Raw genomic sequence first — 24,751 nt, forward strand, 5'->3', positions numbered from 1 at the left:
GACTCGAAAAAAAAAAAGGCTTTTTATCGGCTTAAATGATAAACTAATGTTAAATATTAGTATTTAATATAATGAGATATCAATCTACACAATTTGCCATCGATTCTGAAATAAAATGAAATCCTGACATTGTGATCATTTTTGCAGGTGTTATGTGCCAAATATTGAAATAAGAATGTTTAAATTCAATTATTGTAATTTAAGTCTTTTATTTTAAAGTCGATTTTATTTATAAAATATCTTTTTAGAAATCAATCTCAAAAACAATCTGAACAATAAATCTCTTTTGTTATGGCTAAGTTTTTGTCAAGGGTAGAAATTATAATAGACAAGTATTCATCCATGATGACATTTTACCGATTTCCTGGTTTACAGGTATTCTTGCTAAATTTCTTCGAAAGAATTGACATAAACAATACTTCAACTAAATACGTATATTTCATGCAATAATGACTTTTGTTTCTTCTGACTTTTCCTAAACTAAACATAAAACATCGGTTAGGGTTAGTTTAACATTCTGTAAAAGTACCTTCCGTTTTTTTTTTGTTTTGTTTTTTTTTTTTGTACTTCTGCAGAGAAGGTAAAAAACCGATAAAAACTGGATATATTTTTCGTGTTTTTATTCAATTTAACATGTTTATTCAGCTCGAAAAGCATACAATGTTTACCGATGTGTTGGAAAATTCAAGATGGCGTCTCACACATTCTTTAACACCGTAAGTTTGGGAAAAGGTGTTATAAATAAAACACTATACAAAATACTATTAAAAACCCGCCGAATATATGTCAACCTATGTCACGGTAACATATATTAAGCGAGTTTTTAACAGTATTTTAACCGGTTTTTTATTTATTACACCTTTTTCCAAACTTACCGTGTTAAAGAGAGAATCGGCCGCCATCTTGAATTTTCCAATACATCGGTAAACACTGTATGCTTTTCGAGCTGAATAAACATGTTAAATTGAATAAAAACACGAAAAATATATCCAGTTTGGTAGAAAAGTAATTTATCTTGCCTTTGATAACATTTATTTGTTATATATTTGTTTTTTGGCAACTTATTCGAATCTATGTGTACAGTAATACAAACCCGAAATGAATTTAAGACCACGAGTGAAATGAGAAAATGAAGAAAATCACATTTACTGTGTGTGTTTACTGTTTATGTAAGTCAGCGGGTTTGGTTGCCATAACAACGTGACGGTAGTGAACGTGTGTGTGTGCGTGTGTGCGCGTGTGCTTGCTAGTACTACTACTAAGTTTGTAGGAGCGTTTGATTTCGTGTAGTTTAGTTTCGTATAATAGTTTCGTATTTTTTTAATTTGTAAATAACAAGTTATTAAAAAATTAAACCCTTCCAAGATGGACAATAAATAAAGCCATAAGATTTTATGGTAAAGGTAAGAGCGTAGAAACCATTGTTTTTTAGGAGATGTGATTATTGGATTAACCAATCAGAAATCGTCTGTGGCACACACATCTCTGTTTTTATAGATATAAGATAGATAGATATAGATAGATATAGATATATATATATAGTACAAAACTTTGTTGGTAGAAATTCAGACTTCCTTTTTATTTTTTTATAACTGATGTTTATTTTCTCCTGTTTTTTTTTTCATCACAGCTGTTTCATTAGTGGGGAGGCAATTTTACGATTTATGTGTCCATAAAAATATCCTGTCGCCACCAGCTTCTTCAGATGATTTTTTCATTTGATTTTAACAACAAGAAGTATATTTTTTACACAATAAAAATGCTAAAATTCCAAAGCCGTGCTTCCATGTGTCCGCCATCTTGGGTGTCATGCTAAGATAATTTTCTGTTTTGAACCATAATTTCGTATTTTTTATTTTTTTTTCATTTATTATTATTTTTTTTTAATTTCCCGTTTTTTCCTTATTTGTTTTTCCAATTTTATTATTCTCTTTCTTCATTTATGCGTGTTTATTCTAATATTCCTTTTTGTTTTGTATTTGGACTCGTATTTATCATTTCTTTGCTTAGATGGTATATATACATGTATATATATACATATATATATATATATATATATATACATATATATATATATGTATATATATATGTATATATATATACATACATATATACATATATATGTATATATATGTGTGTATATATATACATACATATATACATATATATACGTATATATATGTATATATGTATATATATACATATATATACATATATATATATGTATATGTATATATATATACATATATATACATATATAAATATATATATATATATACATATATTATGACCAGGCAATCTCAGACGGCCTGCTCATATATATATATATATATATATATATATATATATATATATATATATATATATATATATATATATATATACATTGATTGTTGGAGAGCTATTGGCCAATAGCTCTCCAACAATCAATATATTGCTCTGTTTCATGCATTGAGCACTCTTTGGAATGACATATTGTGTTGTTGCTATGAGTTACTGAAAAATTCTACCAACAGTATAATAATATATATATATATATCTATATATATATATATATATATATATATATATATATATATATATATATATATATATAATTTAGGTAAAGAACATTTCCATTGGTCACAGCAGTTTAACTACTATTTCGATCTAAATAGATCACATCAGGTAACCATAGCCTCTGGTTGTTATTGAGACAAGTCTTTGAATGACAGCTTTCATTACCTAAACTGAATAAATAATACCTTGCTTTTTTCACTGAGCACTAACAAAAACCTCGCTATGTTTTTTACTTTTGGATATTTTTAACTTGAAATCAATATATATATATATATATATATTTTATATATATATATATATTATATATATATATATATTATATATATATATATATTATATATATATTATAAATATATATATTATATATATTATATATATATTATATATATTACATATATATATATATATATATATATATATATATATGAAACAGATACTGTCAAGAATTACTGTCAAGAATTGTAAATGTCAACTGAATTAAGGAATAAATAATAAGTTGGTCAACATCATGAATTTTGCAATATAGTTTTTGTCATTTATTCACTATATATATATATATATATATATATATATATATATATATATATATATATATATACTAGCGGGGATACCCGGCGTTGCCCGAGTGTTTGTTTCCGGGACGGGGGGGAGTTGTAAAAAATGTTATGGTAGGTAAGTAGGAAGGATCAAACCCGGAGTCATGAGTAAAAGTAGGAAAATAAAGTGTGAAAAAAAACAAAAAAAAAACATCTGCAACGTTAACAGTTCGGCAACCAAGAAAAGTCCATTCCAGTTGTTTAGGGGAGAAAAAAAACAAAAAAAAACGACTAGGGTAGGTCGGCGCGAACGTGAAAATATAATGTGAATTGTCCAACACGCTAACCACTACGCCACAGAGCAATTCAGCTTAGTTTAGTGATTTTAAATAACTTCACATGAAAGAACTACGAAGCCAAACCGGTGTTATCTTCTCAACTGTTCCTTGTGAACGATCCCCAAACGGTGTTAAGTGGTGGCAGGGGGAGGAGGAATTTTTGAGAGAGAAAATATTTTACCACTTCCATTGATCTTAACCGATTTTGGCCTTGACTTCTCAGCAGAAAAAGTATAGCAATCTAAGATTATCGAGGAATTTGAGAAATAATAAGCCTATAACACACCTCAGATATTGTTCTGCCGTTTGTGCATATTATATTTGCATGAAATATCTTGATTTTTAATCCTATTAATGTCAAAATCAGACGGGAAAAAATGAGTTCATTTTATTTATATAGAAGAAGATATATATATATATATATATATATATATATATATATATATATATATATACAGGACTACTTATGATAGGTTTAGGAGCATTTGTTTACATCGTGTCAATCACTTTCTGTAAAATTGCTTATTCCTTACATGAATTACACATAGGTTTGTATTTCTGAATTTTGGAGATGAGGATAACTGGATAGATGTCGGAAGTTACAAAGCGTTGTGAAAATGACACTCAAGATTAGAACAATAGTCCAAAGAATTGAAATAATATTTAAGTTTTGATCTTCTTGAAAAAAAATGAAGAAAAAACTTTTTTTCTTTTTTTCATATTTTTTTTTCCTTTTTAAGTGTTAAAAATAATCATAGTAGCCTCACCATAGAGCTAGATATGTCAGATTTTTGGGGGAATTTTTAACACCTTTAACACAAAACTGCAAATAAAATGTAAAAAAAAACTCGTAATTTCTCTTTTTAACGTGGGTTGTTTAATTTCTTTATGGAATATACTTCCAAAATAAACTATTAAAGTTTTTGTTTTTTTTAAATAATAGAAATATTATTTTTTATTTTAAAAAAAGTGTTCACAAAGTGCATGCGCATACTCATGCAGCCATTTTTTCTATCTAATGAAATGAATTGAATTTTACGAGTTAAATTTTTTTCAATTTTTTCAATTTAAAAATCTATCAAAATTTTTCTATTGGTTCAATTTTTACGATATTTGCAGGTTTAATGTAAAATTTCATGTTCTTTCCGTTTTTCTTAATCCCCCCCTCATTTGGAATGTCTATTAAAATTAAAATAATTAATTTTCTCACATAAGGTTTAAATATCACAAATTGAAGATAAAAGATCAATAAATAAAATAATCTAATTTAAAACAAAAAGAAAAAATAGTTTTGTGCAAATTTACCTGTAAAGTCAAAAGTTTAAAACTTGAAAAAAAAAAAGAAAACGTTGATTTTTCTTTTTTAAGTGGAACCTCTTAATTTGAAATATTGCCCAGTAAATATTGGATACTTACATCAATTTTTTCTATTTCATTCAATGTTTTTTTTTGGTTTTTTTACATATTTAAAAAAAATCCATTGGATAAACAAGAAATAAAATATTTCAAATCAAAAATTCATATATTTCTTTAAGAGAATTTTAAAAAAAATGGAAAATTTGTTGGGGAGGGTTGTTTATAAAAGTAAACTTACTTATGGGTGAAATGTGATCATTTTCCAAGTATGGTGACCCATATTGACTAACTTTGCTGTTGACAGCAAACATGTTAGAAATACAAAGGGGAGATAAGGCACATGTCAGAAATAATTAATTAGGCCTCTGTATTTGTCAACTGGAAGAAAAGGCGACAAATCCGCTCTGTGAACATATGAGATTAAAATTTAAAATTGTAGTCTTTTCCGATGCTCGCTTAAAAAATTTTTTTATTTAAAAAGTACATGGAATATAAAATATAAATATGGACAAATTCTTAACAATGAAGAATGGAAGTACCCATTGATAGTATTTTTTATAGGTAAGTGATGTTTTGGAATTTATATATATATATTTATTATATTTGGAGTAAGTTTAAATTCGTTCAATTTCTTGAAATATTTTTAAAGAAAACCAATTTAAAAACAATATTGCATATTAGTCTATTAAAACTTTTATTATTTTAAAATTTGGTCTTTGCTCTTTTTATTGAAAAAAATTAGGGTTTAAATTACATTTTTCAAGTAGTTATAAGCTTCAAAAGATAGTGAGTCTAATTATTCATATTTTTATCACTCATTTGTAATGGCGACATCTGACACTGCTACCGTAGAGCTACTATGATATTGCATTTTATAATGTATTATTATAGTAGCCTCGTTATTAAACAACATTACAAACCCCCTTTATAACAAAGCATATAAGATTCCATTGGAACAGAAAAAGATGACTTGATGTACCTAGAATAATCAATGATATTTTTGCAGTTTCTCATATCCAACATACATGGACCCAAATCTGCAAGATCGTGTTCCAAAAGTTATCCATGTTTTTGCAATGTTTTCTCTTTTGCAAAAATACATAGCAACCACATTTCAAAGAATAGCAAATAATTTTGGATTTGCGATTAATAGTGAATTAATAGTAAATAAGTTTGGCCTTGAGAACAATAGTAAATTAGTAGCAAATAATTTTGGGTTTGAGATTAATAGTGAATTATTAGTAAATAAGTTTGGAGTTAAGGACAATAGCAAATTAATAGCAAATAATTTTGGGTTTGAGATTAATAGTGAATTAATAGTAAATAAAGAACTTCACACACTTGCCTAACTTTGACAGGAAACAAAGTATGTTATCGTTGGACCATACATATGTTACAGCCTGGTTTTAAATATGTTACAGTTGTATGATTCATATGTTACAGCCTAGTTTTAAATATGTTACAAATTGTACAATACATGTTACAGCCCAGTTTAAAATATGTATGATACATATGTTACAGCCCAGTTTTAAATATGTTACAGTTGTACCATATATATACATATTACAGCCTAGTTATAAATGTTACAGTTGTACTATACATATGTTACAGTTGTACTATACATATGTGCCCAGTGGTAAATATGTACTATACAAATGTTACAGCTAAGTTTTAAATATGTTACAATTGTACCATCCATATTTAAAGCAATCCAGGTTTAAATATGTTACATTTGTACAATATGTTACAGCCCAGTTTTAAATATGTATGATACATATGTTACAGTCCAGTTTTAAATGTTACAGTTGTGCCATACATATATTACAGCTCTGTTTTAAATGAGTTACAATTTTATCATACATATGTTACATTCCAGTTTTAAGTATGTTACATTTGTACCATGTGTTACATTCCAGTTTTAAATATGTTACAGTTGTATCATACATATGTTACAGTCTAGTTTTAAATATGTTACAGTTGTGCAATACATATGTTACAGCCCAGTTTTAAATGTGTTACATTTATATCATACACATGTTACAGCCGAATTTTAAATATCTTATAGTTGTACGATATGTATGTTACAGCTCAGTTTTAAATATGTTATATTTTTACTATACTATGTTACAGCCCAATTTTATATGTGTTACAGTTGTACCATATATTACAGTCCAGTTTTAAATGTATATGATACATATATTACAGCCCAGTTTTAAACATGTGATATTTGTATGAAGCAAAAAAAAATATGTACTAAATTTAATAAGTATAAATTGCACACAAAAAAATAGGCAAACATTTATAAAATGAATAAATAAATACTCTACCTGAAAGCTTTTTGTTCAAACTTTTCAGTTTTACATTCACGGGAAATATGAATTGGAACACATATATAGAGGGCATTGCCAAGACTGCTGCGAAAAAAAGTGGGCTAAAAAGTTGTTCATGTCGGAGAGTATCCTGTATCTCTATAAGGCCACCATTCATCTATGCATTTAGTATTGTTCCATATTTGGGTTGGTACATCTGATGCTAATCTCTCACTCCTAGACAAGGTTAAAAAAAGCGGCCAGCCTAATAGGTCCCGCACTAGCAACAAAACTTCAACCTCTGTCCCATCGATGAAATGTAGCATCCACGTACCTATTTTACAAGTATTTTAATGGAATGTGCTCTGACGAACTCCAAACCCTTGTACTCTCTCAACATAAATACCCCCGACTAACCTGACAAGACTAGACTTTAGAACTTTCTCCTGGGTTCCTGCTTCCCCAACTTTACTGACATGTAGAAGTTCAGGTATAATGTGAACAGACATCTTGCTGCTCAACTCCTCACATAGTATCCCTGCAAATTTTGTCCCAAATAGTAGTCTCTTGCATCCTATTGGCACTGTGCCTTGTTTGGGGTGAAAAAGCAATTAAAATATACATATGTGTAAATCTAATTTGGACTCTCCAGACTACTGTTCTGATCTTGGTGGTTATTCTCACAAAATTTCAACTGATGTAACTTCCAACCTTCTTCAAGGCCACCTTGTCGAACTCAGGAATCTCAAATGGAACCCTTTATTTAATCCACAGGCGTAGGATGTTCTTATTCTGTCAGCCCTACCAGAGTAGAAGTCTTAAGTTACTGTTAATTGTATTCTTAGTATCGCCTGTACTGAAGAGTGAACCTTCAAACATCCAGAAGACTGTCACTTGGAACTGATTATTACCTAGCACTTTATCCGTTGTGCTATGAATTGAGCATGAATTTTAGGATCCTTAAATCTATTCTCATTTTTGTTTTAAATGACCTCCAGTATCAACAATATCTGTCATGTTGTCCTGTGAATTTATCATAGTTGTCAATCCTTTCATAGTATTGTTCTGTCATCCAAATGAAAATCTCACTGACCTTTATACTCGAGTGGATTACGTGTGTTGGATTCGTGAAAAATAGAGTAATTTTGGTAGAAAAATCTGAAGTAAGAAAGCTCAATATAATGCAGAGCAAAAACAAAGTTAAAAAGAAAAAACTCAAACCAACACGAATTTATGTTATAATTTATTTCATTTCATACGAACCGAGATTCATCAGAGACTACTTAATGGATGGTAATTTGTTTACCATCCATTGATAAAGCTTCAGTAAACAAGTTTGAGTTTTGTTTCTTCACCTTATATATATATATATATATATATAATTTGAGGTTGCTATTTTCCAAAGGTAGGGTAACCATTGAAATATAACAAGGTTCACACAAGAGTGCTCAATACAGAAGTAGAGCAGGTTACATTTGTCTTTACATAAGCAGTAGTTTGTTGCTACACAGTCATGAGCATGTTTCAGTCTACTAGTATTTACTAACTAGAGACCTCATCAGACTTCATCAGATGAGGTCTCTAGTTAGTAAATATTAGTAGACCGAAACATGCTCATGACTGTGTAGCAACAAACTACTGTTTATGTAAAGATAAATAAATATATATACATATATATATATACACACATATATATACACATATATATACGCATGTATATATACACACACATATATATACACACATATATACATATATATACACATATATATAAGTATATATACATATATATATATATTATATAAATATAAATATATATATATTAAAAAAAATATATAAATATGTATATAAATATAAGTTGAGCATATTGAGAAGTGATAACAGTGGAACAGTACTGTATTTGGATGACTATAATGCTCCTCATCTTGAGTTGAGCATATTGAGAAGTGATACACGAATTACCATTAGCATATAAGCGACGCTTTTTGTGTAAACAAATCGAGTGGAGGTATTTCGGACGATGTCATAACATCGTTAAACTCACTACTCGCTCAGCAGCCGCCAATAGCGTAATGCTTAGGAGCCTTGACTGTCGTACAGACGGTCGGGTTTCAATCCTGACTTGAGGTAGTTGCTTGTCTAGCCGCACTGATGAGTTGTGAAACAGCGAAACAGTACTGTATGTGGATGACTATAAATATATAAACATATATATATAAATATATGTAAATATAGATATATGTAAATATATATATATATATATAAATAAATATATATATATATATATATATATGAATAAATATATATATAAATATAAATATATGTATATAAATATATGTAAATATAAATATATATAAATACATATATATATAGTAGTAATTTATAAAATATATATGGCGATTAAGCTACACTGAATATTCAGCGTTTCATCCACTCTAGGATTTGTCAGGCTTATGCACGAATTCTGTGGTTATTTATCGTTTTTATATGATCCCCTTCTATTGAGATTTTAGTTAGCCAATCAGCTTTCTAGTATCCACCGCGCCTTTCCTATCAGCCAATGGGCATGCATATATCGGACAAAGGATCTGTTTTAAAACTAGGTTAGTGTTTTTTTTTTTTTATAAATTACTAACTAGCTCTACCTAATGATAGATTTTGGGTGATTTGATTGGGGGTGTACATAAATTGGGTTTGAGTTTTCCTTACACCCCCTATCAAATCACCCAAAATCTATCATTAGGCATATCCCTAAATCCATTAGTAAAAGAATCAGTGACAATTCTTCCAATCTTGAAACATTTAATAAACATAAATATTTCTATAACAGGGCCCTTAAGGATAGTGGATACAAAAACACCCAAATTGAGTTCATAGAACCAACACACCCAAACACAAATACAAATAGAAACCGTAAGAGAAAAATCCTGTGGTACAATCCCCCTTTTAATCTGAAACTTAAAACAAATCTAGGAATGAAATTCTTAAACTTAATTAAAAAGCACTTCCCTATTAATAACATACTACATAAAATTTTCAATAAAAATACAATAAAACTTAGTTATAGCTGTAATGAAAACCTTGAAAATATAATTAAAAAACATAATAACAAAATATTAAACAAAAATAGCACACCCATTGCTACCGAAGGGTGTAACTGTAGAATTAAATCAAAATGCCCTCTTAAAGGAAATTGTCAAATTACTTCTGTAGTGTACCAAGCAACTATTTCTACTAAGGAAAATCCGAATGAAAAAAAATATTACATAGGAATGACAAATAACAATTTTAAAGAAAGATTTACCGGTCACAAGTGCTCTTTTGAAAATAATGAGTACAAAAATAGAACTTCCTTGTCTAAATATTACAATGAACTAGTAGAGCAAGGTTACTCCCCAATAGTAAATTGGAAAATTTTAAAGAAAGCTAAAACCTGTTCATCTTTAAACTCACCTTGCAACCTATGTCTTTATGAGAATTTATGTATACTTACTTTTAGAGAAAGAGATAAATTATTAAATAAGAAGCACGAAAATTCAATTAATTGCAAACATTATAAAAACCATCTTTTAAGTAATTTAGTTTAGATATAAAATTTAAATAAATTTAAAATTGTCACTGATTTCTATAATTTATTAAAATACTATTAATATACTTTCTCCTCGCCTGATTTCATTCTTTACTTCCCCTATCTTATATACCTGTGTGTCTATGTGTATATGTATGTGTCTATGTATTTACTTTATGACCGTGTGTACTTAGATTTATATATTTATATATTATTTTGTATACCCTCCCATGTTTATTCAATCCATTTGTATGCTTTTATGTGTGTATGCATCTATCTGTACTCTTGCCAAATAATTTGTATTCATATGTATTTCTATATATATAGTTTATGTAAATTATACATATTTATGTGTGCGTATATATGTGTGTGTGTGCGTTGTTGTATATTAGTATATGACTGTGTGCATATATTTGTGTATTTTTTTGTATGTATGTGTATACATAAAATCATATATATATATATGTTTATTTGTATGTCTGTTGGTTCTCTGTGGGTATATACATATGTATTTTATTATTTTTAATTTGGGTACTATCTACCTGTGTGTCGCTACTTTTGAGTATTTTGTTGATTTAATTACTTCTTTTGTCTGAATATATTTATATATTTATATGTAAGTGTACTTGTATCTATGTTCTTAGTAATACTGTCTTGAATGTATTAATTTGTGATTTAATATGACTTTATATCTATACTTAAATAGCTTAAACTTTCAACTTAATAGTATAGTTACACCTTTACTTATATGCATGTATGTATATATATATATATATATATATATATATATATATATATATATATATGTATGTATGTATATATGTATATATATATGTATTGTATTCTTTTTATATACATAAATATTAGTAGATTATTATTTATAATTATTAGTTCTATTTAATTTATTTAATCCCGTCTTATGGCTAAATATGTTATATTAAAAAGATAATAAATATTAATTTTATTCTGTTTTTTATTATTATTATTATTATTATTATTATTATTATTATTATTATTATTATTACTGTCATTTTTATTATTACTATTATTATTATTATTAATAATAATTTTAATATTGTTTTATCATTATTTTTTCTTTTATTTATATATTTATTTAATAAAAACGTGAAAACTTTAAACTTATATCATTTAGTATAAAGGGCTTAATTAATTGTAGACGTATGTTTGAACTGCGTTGATATTACTCGTGGACGTATGTGAGATGATAAATATGTTGGTTGGATACATTCGCTGTCTTTTTTGACATGTTCATTTCGAACGTTTGGATTGTATCTTCTGTTTGTATTTGTAATAACGTGTCTCATTACTGAATTGTATAATTGTTGATAAATTGGTTGACACGCAGATCTTTTTCTTTTTCTTTTTCTATATACTGTCAAATTCTTACTTTCTCTCTTTCTCTCTTTAACTATATCTCATCATTCTTTCTTTTCCCTTCTAGTCCTTATTCTCTTTATAATAACGATTTATATCTTTTTTCTTTTCTTCTCCATATTATATATATATATTTCTCTCTATTTTCTTTCTCTATTTCTTTTTTTTTCTCTTCTTAATCACTCTCTCTCCATTATAATCTTTTAACTTTATTTAAATTGCCCCTCCCTCTTTACATCTTATAATTAAAGTTCTGTGTTTTAAGTTTTTTAACTCCAACTTTTAAAGAGTTCCTATCTAAAATAAAAATCCATTATTCATTGAACTTTGAATAGTCAAGTCGCTGCCTGATGATATCTGTTGTTTGATTGAAACAAGTGGCTATTTGTAGCAGCAGGATGTGAGCATGTTTATATAACAATAAACAAGTATATATATATATATATTCTTTATACTCACACAGACATGAAAGAAAATGTTGTTTTTTTTTTTAGATATTCCAATTAACATTGTTGAGGTTCCTGCTTTATTGTTATTTTCATGATAGGTGCTGGACTGAGCTCCAATATCTGGTTTTTATTGCATGTGCCTAGCATCAGGACAACATTTTTGAAAGAACCTCCCGTTTACAGAACACATTACCAAGGAACTGCCTCTCTGCAGACAATTTAATCATCTTGAAATCCATTGTCAATAACTACTTGTGGACAATCCCATAAAAAATAAATCTTGGTTCACTGCATAGATCAATTTCAGCTGATAATAATTCCATCCTATTAACGCTTATCTTTGACTTTCATAAGTGATAACTAAAAAATTTTTACACGATGCAGGAAAAATCAGTCACTGATACAACTTGCATATATATTCACACAACCTTCTTTCTCTCTGTAATGCTAATTCTTCTTCTGTGGTGCCTCTTAATTTTCTGTTCCCACACCCAGAAGTCTGTCTTTAAACGTTACTAGAACAATTGAATATCTTCCTTGTTAACAAGTACATCCCCACATATCATAATGTTTTAGTGTTATAGTGAGGGGTATGAACCCCTATTTTTGACAATGAGAAACATCAATATTTTTTATATTTCAATTTTTTTATTTCTTTATTGGCAGCTAAAACACTGATCAACCGAGGAACCAAAAGCAAAACGCCTACAACAACATCACTAACAACATCACTAGCAAAATATGCTACAAATAAGGACCCAAATAATAATCCAACACTCATAACACCTGTCAGTCCAAATCCAAATGATAATCCAACCCTGATATCACATTATAATACAGATTCAAATAATTATACCACCTTGATGCCACATATTGATACAGATCCATATAATAACAATACCACCCTCATAACATATCCGAACTCAAGCGACCTCTTAACAGCGAGCAACGACCCAGTACAAACCACTGATTTTCCAGATGTGACAACAGATGCCAGACTTTGCAGATGTCTCTGTCCAAGGAATTTGTCGGAAGAGCAACAGGTAGAACTGTTGAAATCACTGACCAAAGCGCTGAAGGTGAACCGCAATGAAACAAGTAGTTATATACGGTCAAAAATCAGTGCCCCAGATGATCGTGTTTCATCTCAGGTTATCGGCACTGCGGCAGTCGCTATAATGGTGGTGCCATTTGGTTTGATCGTCTTAATTGACTTGATCCCGCTCTTAGGTCTTATCTATAAAAAAATAATTTCTTTTGTGTAAAATTTATTATATATATATATATATATATATATTTGAGAAGTGATAGAGAGCTAGCAGTTCCATTTAGTGTGTGCGTGTTTATATATATATACACACACATATTATACATATGCATATCCATTATACATATTATATATATATATATATATATATATATATATATATATATATATATATATATACTAAACTACCCGTGACCCGTTGGGTCAGTATGTTATATTAGCTATGGAATTAATGTATGAGCGTGACACTTGTGACGTAAAGAAAATAGTTTTTGTGACATAACAGAAACATTTCTATGAAAGTATATTAAAATGAAAAAAGAACATAGATAGATTTCTAGGAGTCGTTCTGTTTATAATTGTTTATTTTTGAAAAAAACTTACAGCCATTGAATTATAAGTGGTTTGTCTATACTTATAGATAAATGTGCACTCAACAGATACCATAATACATAAGTTAAATTCAAATTTTGAAATATCTTAATTTAAACACAAAAAAAACAATTGGGATGCTGAAAATGTACACAGTGTTTTACTGTGTATATTTTCAGCATCCCAATTGTTTTTTTTTGTATTGTTTTAATACATTTTATTGTCAAGTTGATTATTTATTTGTAATGCAAATTAAAAAAAACATATTTTCGGGGTTATTTATTTATGTTGGTAGTGTAGAAGAAAATGTATGAATGTTTTTTAAGAAAGGTGTATGAAAAAATGGAGAATAAATTAAAAAAATGGGAAGGCGTGGGTAAATCGCCATTGTGAAATAATCTTATGGTTGTGAACGGGTTAAAGTAGATTTATTTGTAAGAAAATTGTGTTAAAATAACTTAAACATAATACGGAAATGAACGATGTAAAAAAAATGCGGAACGTATTAACAATTGTTTATTTGGATAATTTAAACGTGAAAAAAAAACAATTGGGATGCTGAAAACGTACACAGTAAAACAATATGTTTTATTGTCGCGTTGATTATTTGTTTATGTACGCATGCGCAACCGGAAATCGTAAACCAGTTGGGTTACAACACCTGCTACAAGGTCATTTGAGTTTTATAATTATATAGATACATATATGTATATATTATACCTGTATATATGTATATATATATAAATATACACACACACACACACACACACATACATACACACAATAACTAGCACAGCCAGTCTATCGCTTCTCAAATTTCGCTACTTGAAATGATTGAAATATTAATTTATAAATAATAATATCTTCAGTAATGACATATGCATTTTTTATGAGCAAAGAAGGGAGGCTTAATCTTACTGATAACTCATAATAATAAAAAGAAGGAAAGATAATCATGTATGCAAATTTTATTTTTTATAAGCAAAGAAGAGGCCCAACCTTAATAACAAATAATGAGAAACAATAAAAAAAATGAGAAACAATCTCTTAATAGGCAGAAAATATATCCCCTAGTTCTTAATATTCTTAATACTTTTTGTGCCTAAAATCGGTATTAATCTATGAACATACAGATTCTTTATTTACAGATTAAAGAGAGAGGAGCAGATTATTCATATTATTTGGATTTATCGGAATACTGTTCTCTTCTTGAGTGTGATTTTCACAACTTTTTGGTCGATGTAACCTCGGACCTTCTTCAGGTGTCTTTTATTGAACTCAGGAATGTTTCTGTTGAATTCAGGCGGAATTTCGAACGAAATGCTTTATTTGCCTCACCAGATTAGCATGCTCTTGTTACGTCAGCCATGATTTGATAGAGGTCCTAAGTAATTGGCAATTGTATTTTTCGATCGCCCACACCGAAAATTGAACCTCCAATCTTCAGGTGAATGTCACTTTTACAATTGATTTTTCCAAGTATTCTAACCACTGCGCCACAGGTCCTTGTACGAATTGTAGGATCCTTAAACCTAGTTTTCATTTTTTTCTAGTTGTAAATATCACTATTTATTACTAACTAGCCTGGGTGCCCGGCGTTGCCTGGGTGTTTGGAGGTGTGTGTTGAACAAAAAAAAAAAAGTGGTAGTAGGGAGGCAGGCTCGAATCCTTACCGCGAAAGAGGAAAAGAACGTGAAAAAAAAAAACAATTGTGACGTCTTTGCCGTTGTGTCCATCACCAAATCAGAAGTACTGAAGATTTAAATTAAGGCTAGTCAATCGAAAAAGGGATGACTTTCGAAAATAACGTTGAAAAAAGCGACCCCTCCTTGTAGAAAAGTGCCCAGTTGAAGGTGAAGGAATTATGTTTTTAGCCAATTTTTCGACATTTGTCGTCCAAGGAGTCAAGCTTCAAAATGATACAAATCTCGTGAAAATCCGTCACCTCTGTTGAAAGTTTTAGGCAGACATGATGATGATTGCAACATCTTGTCAGACGAGTGCCACTCCCTCAGACATTTAAAATCCATGAGCCCAAATGCCTGAGGGAGTATCTATACAAAGATGATGTTACAGAGTCTTAGCTTTGTACGACAGCTAATTCTCTCTCTTGGTTAAAAATGTTGAGATCCAGCAACAAGCAAGAGCAAGATAGCCAGCAACAAATTAAACTGCAGACCAGCTTAATGCGGGTACTGGTCTCTTGCTTTATGGTTTTTTAAATCAGAGATTTGCTTCTCCTAGAAAGGTTGCCTTCACCACGACTTACGGGAGCCCTCTCCACCCCAATACACATATACACACAAACACAAATATACACGGTGCTAGTTGGCCGTTGACCCAGAAAAAGAGTTCATTCGCCCTTTGGAAGGTCTTGTTTTTAATCCTCCAGGGAGACTAGCCGCCCTCCTCACCAAACAAGTCTGGTGGGGAAACCAGTTTAGTCGCCGGTGACCCGACCATGAGGCAGGTAGTACTGGGTTACATGGTACCAGTAGCATATGACATGACCTAGGCAGACATACATACATACATACATACATACAGACTTTAGGCAGACATACATACATACATACATACATACATACATACATACATACATAAATACATATATTTAAACAGACAGGTAAGATTTATATTATAGATTATTATTACTATATATTACGTTGTGAAAACCATACTCAAGATGAGAACAGTAGTTCAATGAATCCAAATGATACGAATAAGCGATCCTCATCTCAAAAATTCAGAAACGTCAGGAGCAGATTAGTTTATTTTTTTACATTTTTTTTTTTAAGTACAACTGATGTTATTTGTTAACTTTATTTCTTATTTAAGTTGTACATTTATTGGTTTTATTTTATGGATGAAGCAGGGAAAGTTTTCCCTTGATTCGCTGCTTCAGTAAATTTTACTTTGTGTGCGATAACAACAAGAAATAAATTATTATACTTATTACTCCCTGATGGCAATACTGATTGTTAAAAAAAATAAAATAAAATAAAGATTTCATTCATTAATTTGTTAAAAACACAAGATATTAACAATTAAATTAGTCTAAAGTTTTTTTTACCCCCCCCCACAATTTTATTTTTAATTCTTCTCTGTGCTTTTTTAATGCATTTTTAAACGAATATTAAATTAAATTAATTTTAACCACCTACTGTCAATTTATTCGATTTCCTTCTTTGTGTTGTTCTTTATTTTCGCCAAAATCTTTAATCCAGCCTATGGAGCTCTTATTGAATATGTAACCATATTCAGAAAAATATTTTTGAGGTGGAAATGTGTGTAAAAAAATGTGGTGATTTTTCTTTGTGTTTTACAATAGTAAAATGAAACGAGGTGTTTTTTTTTCCATTTCTCACTTTGAAATGTTCTTTTTTACTACAAATTTATATTATAATGCAAAAATATATTTTATTTTCACTCTTAAAATAATAATCAAATGAACAAAAGAATCAGGGAATAGATCAGAGAATTCTGAAGAACACGTGCCATAATAATATTCATAGAAAAGACTGAGACTAGCAACATAACATGTGTGAGAGAAGTTGCATATAATCAAAATTATATTTCATTTTTTGTAAATGAAATTATTTTAACATTTGTCTAATATTACCAGATTTTTCTTTTTGACCAATAAACGTTTAGTTCCATTTCATTATTCCTACAATACAACTCATCACGGATGCAGAAAGGATATTCCGTGATGCTGTCAAAAGCAACTACTCACAAAGTTTCGAAATACGGTAGCATTCAAGTTAAGATGATAGAGCAGGAATCTCCAAACTATGGCCTCGTTGGTCAGATCTGGTCTGTTAATATTTTTAATCTGGCTTGTAGAGGTCTTATGGTAAACATAAAAATATTCATGAAAAAAATTTTTTTAATGGAAATATGTGAAAATAGTGTAGTAGTTTTTTTTTTTGTTGTTTTTTGTTTTTTTGTTTTTTTTTTCAAAAAATGATTAAAAGAATGAAATTTGAACGAACCAGTTTCACTAAAAACCAAACCTAATCGGCAAACGTTATAAAACACGTCCAGGTCATTTTTCTTTTTTTTTTTCTTTTTTTTTTTTTTTTTTGTTTTACCCACCTAGCTCTAAAAGTCGACAATATGCCCCTCCTCGTTCAAAAACTTTAAAAACCCCTGATCTAAAACTACTGATTTTCACTTGATGATGAGAATTAAATTTCATTCAAATGCATTTATAAATTTCGTAATTCATTTACGTACATATCAATAAAAGTGAAAAGAAATCAAGAAAGAAAGAAAATTACGATATAAAGCTATATACTAATGCCTATAGATTTATTCATTTATTCAGTAAAGTAAGAGTGCACTCTTTATACCATGGTATTTCGAAGCCTAATGCTTCTCATCAGAAGAGGAGGGAAGATGCTAGGTAACATAATAGGAATGTGACCTCTAGCAACAGTTACATTAGGAATGAAATAAGATATTAATGCCGTTTGGGGGAAACTAAATTAATCTCTGTGATATAGGAGGAGTATAGTTTTTATTATATAATGCAGGTAGGTGTATAGCATATCTGTCATGGCGAGTTTAATATATGTGGACAATATGTGTTATTAAATTCTTGGGGTGAACATAGGGTAAGTTAATTAAAAGAAGGTGCTTGTTTAATCAAATGTATTAATGAGTTATAGCAATGGAAGGGGTTTACATAAAATGGGGGATTGTGCTATGTCGGAATATTTTAGGAGTATCTGAAATTAAAACACTATTTAAAAGAAATATAAATTATTAGGAATAATAGTGAGATAATAAATGTGAGGGGATTAGTTATAAGGGATAAAATCTAGAAATATTTTTAAGTGAATAAATTAGAGGATAAACTGATGGTAGAACAATGACATAAAAATTGCAAAGGAGTATGGGATAAATAGATATAAAAATATAAGAAATATAGAGTAATAATAGGTAATAAAGGTATAAGAAATACAAAGTTATTAAATATAGGAGTATAAAATAGGGATATAAAATGCATATCAAAATAAGTACAAAAATATAAAGATATAAAGAACGAAGTGCAAAAAGGAAAAAAATAAATAAATAAAATGAAAATACGACAACAGAGAATATATACAGTAGGAGAAAGTTCTTGAAGGCAGAGGAATGGAGATGTTTTGCAAAATTTTTTTTTAGGTCCTTATTGGGTGTAAAGCAGTATCAAAATATTTTTTTATAAAAACAAGTAAATGGAAGCTTCTCTGTAAGAAATACAGTCTTCCTTCAGTTTAAATTGTGATTCAAGGAAACATGTTGCGGTTAGTGGTGGAAATTTTGCAATTGTTTAGGATATCAAAGCTGGAACAAGAATATAATGAATGGATATTACCTCACTTTTTTTCAGGGGAAGAAGGTTTGAAACGGCAATTAATTTCAGAATGTAGTTTTGGATTCCAAGTTTACTCTGGACATGAGAAACTTGAAATCAAAAACTATATCCTGAAATTAATAGCCATTTCAAACCTTCTTCCCCCAAATAAAGTCCATTTATAATATTCTCCAGAAAAAAAAAAATTAAAGAAAAATCAGTATGATGTACGTGCTTGTGATGAAAAGAAAATACTGTACACCAAAAATCACGTATATTGATCAAGCAGTATTTTTTTAAATAAGAAAATAAAATTTTATGGCTAAACTACAAACAATGAGCTCACAAATCCATCATGAAACCAGTCTGAAAGGATAAGGGAGATAACTCCAAATAAATCAAACTTGTGAAATTTAAAAAAGTCATTCTTAACATGAGGAGGGGGATTGAGAAAATCAAATTCACTTAAAAATGATTTTCTTTATAAAAATAAAATACTTGATCACTTTACATGATATTTTGGCAGACAATATTTTCTTTCCATCAAACGCTGTTTATACTTTACCGACATATTATGAATGAGTGGTTCTTGTGTATTAGTACACAAACGACTCGTACATAATATATTACAACATACTGTCAATGCCTAAAGGAGAAATGCTTCCCAACACATTAGAAAACGTCATTAGTTTGCCCAGTATTTAAAAATAGTGGAGATTAGTCTTCTGCATCTCAATACAGACCAATTCGTCTTCAGTGAGTAAGTTGCTTGAATCCATGTTAAATAGAAAAATTGTCAACCACCTCAGCAAAAATACTTTTCAGTGATGAGCAATTTGGTTTCCATCCTGCAAGATCTACAACTGATGTACTGACTGTAATTTCACATAAGATCAGTGAATCCATCAACAGGGAATTTCCTCTCGAGCAATAGCACTTAACATGTCAAAAGCATCTAATAGGGTTTGGCATAAAGGTCAACTTCACAAGATTTACAGCTATGGAATGTCTGGAAATGTCTTCTCAACCATCGAATCTTGTCTCTCCAATAAGTTTATACAAGAAGTCATTGATGGGCAGAAGTCCAAAGCTCAAAGTATCAATGCTGGCATGATTCAAGGATCAATCCTAGGTCCAACTCTCTTCCTCATCTTCATCAGTGATCTCTCAAATCACATTCTAAGTTCATTTGTTAACATATATGCAGACAACACTACCATAACACTTCAGAGGCCAATGACGACCAAGATTTTACTGCAGCTCCTCTGTCATTGATCACGTGGTGCAATGGATAAAAAGGTGGCTAGTTAATTTTAATGCATCCAAAACCAAGCTTCTATCTTTTCACCATAAACGTTCTGATCCCCATCTTGGTCCCAACTGATATGAATGGCTCTCATCTGAAAGAAGCTTCTGGGTATGAGCTTCACTTCTGGCCTCAATGAAATGGAAGACTTATATCAAATATGTTGCCAAAGTTACTGGAAAAATTATTGTATCATTCTACCGGTCCAGAACGTATCTCACTCCTAATGCAATCTTCTACCTGTATAAGAACCAAATGTGTCCAGAAATGGAGTACTGTTGCCGCATTTGGGCAGGAGTTGCTCAGACCATCCTATCCTGTCTTGACAGAGTTCAAAACCAGCTTCAAAATCTAGGGGGTGATGCTATTTTCTTCTCCCTGCAATCACTTTTCCACAGAAGAGATGATGCGAGCTTGTCTCTGCTTTATCATGTTTTTAATGGCAAGTGCTCGTCCTAGTTCCAATTTATGGTCGCCCTACCAAACTGTTGCAAAAATACTCATCTAGCTTCAATCTTTATCAACAATTTCTACCACATTCTATCTGTATCTAAATCTAATTGCAAATTCCATGAACAAAGTTTTTTTCCTATAACTCTGTTCATCTGGCCTACTTTCCAACTGACTACAATATGGTCGTCTTTAGGTCCAATGTATATTTTGAATTGAAAGCCATATTTAATTTCAAAAGAGTTTCCGATGGGTAGCTGATCTGTATAAGTCCTGGAGATGAAAAAGAATTTTCGGTGAGTAGCTGATCTGTATAATTCTTTAACTTTTAAAGTTTGTAGGTGAAGAGTAAAGATCTCTTTTGTATGAACAGGAAAAATTATGTAGGAAATTCTAAAAGATCAAATATTTATATGCGTCAATTCTGGTTTCTGATTGGTTGCTAGCAGAACATGGCTCCATTTGATTGATCAGTTCCTATCGTCAGAAGTAGAACCTTCTAAGTTCTTGTTTTTTTTAAACGAATTAAAATCTATCAAAATCAATTATCCTTGAGCAACTTTTTTTTTCCAGAAAGATAACAGCCTGAATTTTATCATATGAAAAGTAGAATAATATCCAAGATTTTCTATTTTCAAAAAAAAAACAAAAAAAAAAAAACACTTTCCACCAACAATTTTTCTATCGCTAGATAAACAATTAAATTTTTTTTTTTTGAAAGCTTTTTGAATCAATTAATGTTTTTTTTGTTTTTTTGTTTTTGTTTTTGTTTTTTGTTGTTTTTTTTTTGGGGGGGGAGGGTTGTCCAAATAAGATAATAGGATGATTTGCGATAAGAATATGCAAAAAATGTTGTAACATAAGTACCTGAATTTCAAATAACTTCGTTTTTTATCTCAAAATGTAGTAATCCTGGTCGAAATTAATAAATCCAAAATGTAACATTCCTTTTTTTAAGAAACTACAGAAGGCTTTACAAGACAAAATAAATTCATAATTCGTAGTTTCGGAAAAGGGGGAGGTAACAACTGTTTGTAAATACAAAACAATTATTTTAGCGTGCATAGTCGACCATAAGCGAATTAATATCAAGTAACAAGAAATTATTGAAAGAAATTATCATGCTTTTTGCAAAATGTGCAGTTATTTATCAATTTTTTTTTTTGTATCAATTCTTCAAAGCATTTTCTATTTAATGGTATATTAGTAATATTGGGCTTACTAAAAGAAAATTATTAATTTATTTTTCAAAGATTTAAAAGTAGTGTTTTTAAAAATAATGAATATATATATATATATATATATATATATATATATATATATATAAAGTAAAGAAATCAAAGGGATGTAGTGTTTACCTGATATACGCAATGGTAAACTTCAAACTAATATAAATAATAAATAATAACTTTTTCTAATTAAGCCGGCGATAAACGTTAACATACTACATTTCTCTTCTTTTTATTGCTTGATCCCATTTGACTGGAGATCGATTTCTCTTTGGGCTACTGCACTGTCCGGAAAAAAGCAATTTTCATTATTTCAGCTGCTTTGAAAGTTTTCCAATCAGATTATATGCATCGTCACAGTGGACTTAATTTTGGACTCCATTCTCTCTAAAGAACTGTTTTCGCATTTTGGATCAACTTGAGAGTTTTCATGCAAGCTAAAATGTTATGCGCGGTTTGTTTTTACATCTTTTTACATGTCCAACATTTTTTCACCTCTTTTCTTGGCAATTTATAACTACAATAAATTGCGGTTTCACTTAATGCTATAACTAGCAAATTCTAGCACTGCTACAAATATAATTTGTTGATTTCTTTATGTCCTCTGATGAGACGAATAACAAGAATAGCATTCTTTGAAACTCTGTGGAATAAGGACTTTGTAAATTGTTTGTTGGAGTATTCAGTTGAACAATAAATTTTGATTGTAAACTTCAACTTATAGTTTTAATTTTCTTTCTCTTATATATATATATATATATATATATATATATATATATATATATATATATATATATATATATATATATATTTACAATCTGAAAAATAATTATTATTATTAACATGTTCAACGAATTTCACACTTTAAAAGACAAAATATGAAAAATAAAACCCTTTTAAAATTCGGATTTTCAACCATAAAATCTGACACGTGTGCAATTGTTTTTTTTTTAATTTTATTTTGCAATCCTCACCCTCCCCACAATACAATATATTTTGCTCAGTTTCGGCTGATTATTTCAAGCATATTTATACCCACAAATAAAGAAAGGGGGGTTTTCTAGGCAAATATATATATATATAAATATCGATTATAAAAAAATGCACTGTTATAAAGTTAGTTCTTCACTTAATAATCGGTGAAACTTTCGTATTGATTGGATAATTACTTGATTTTTTTTCTTTTTAGATTTTTAAAGATAGACTCCTTCAAAAAATACTTACCCTCTCCTTGCCTAATTTAATACATTTTTGTTTTCTTTATTGGTTAACATGTTTCTTTATATGTCGTAGTAATGTGTAGTGGGTGAGGGGGTGACATATATAACGGGTACAGGGATGATAACAGAGATAACGACGATGATGACAGTACCGAGGGTGCATTTATAACAGATTGGGATGATTCTTGTTAACACATATAGAGGGGAGATACATTACTGATGATGGAGGAGGCACATTACTTGTAAGGGGGTTATACAAGAGTTCGTTTATAGATGAATATACAAAACAACATTTACCTTTTCGGTTGTAAAGACGACATGAAGATAACAGTTACAAAATTATTGATGATTTCCTTATTCCTCAACCGGATAATTGGTAATGTCAGGAATTCAAGCCTTTTCAACTACATGGTCTACTCTTCTCCCTTCGCCTCTAAGGGGCTCCCAGTCTCCAACTGACTCTATCACTGTATGTGATCTGCTCTGATTATCTGATCCTCTCTAACTCCGAACCCTCGATTCATATATTTAGAAATCTCCTTTGTTTATGACATTAGAAATGTGGTTCCCAACGGGACCAACTTTCACATGGATTTTACATATGTTTGTCCAAACATACTTTTGGCAAACAAAGAATTCCCAATTCTAATTGTTTAATATCTAACCTATTTTTAAACAATATTTTTTAACTTGCATTGTCCATTCTTTTAACTTACATATTTAATATCCAGTTATTCTAAAAGAATGGGCAATCGCTTTTTTTCCGACATAAATAATATTAAGCTATTTCTAAAAGAATTAACAATGGACTGCATTCCTAGGATTTCAGTAATCCACTTGCCTACCGGGTTCGATCCTAGTCTTTCCTAATATCATTTTCACTTATCTAGTCTGCCTTCTTACTTACATGAGAAGGGGACAGCCCTTCTTATCTAACAATAGTGTTTGTTTTGAATGTGCCTGTTCGTATAAGTATTTATTAAATAGTTATAGACTATGATGCTTATTGTTTATAAAGCGGGTTGTGTTTCTTTGGATTTTGGCTTCCAGACA

At 29.6% G+C, this 24,751-nt stretch overlaps 1 protein-coding gene across 1 annotated transcript in view; it reads left to right on the forward strand.

The window, feature by feature from the left end:
• The window catches only part of LOC145242757 (uncharacterized), a 46,767-nt gene extending 32,872 nt beyond the window's left edge, over nucleotides 1-13,895 (forward strand). Inside the window, exon 8 of the mRNA XM_080105897.1 lies at nucleotides 13,177-13,895. Coding sequence (XP_079962023.1) covers nucleotides 13,177-13,775 — 599 coding nt within the window. The 3' untranslated portion in view covers nucleotides 13,776-13,895. The remainder of the gene's footprint in view (nucleotides 1-13,176) is intronic.
• The last annotated feature ends 10,856 nt before the right edge of the window (nucleotides 13,896-24,751 follow it).

Source organism: Euprymna scolopes, chromosome 21 (genome assembly GCF_053919585.1).
Source record: "Euprymna scolopes isolate OS-2025 chromosome 21, ASM5391958v1, whole genome shotgun sequence".
In the NCBI taxonomy this organism is placed as follows: Eukaryota; Metazoa; Mollusca; class Cephalopoda; order Sepiida; family Sepiolidae; genus Euprymna; species Euprymna scolopes.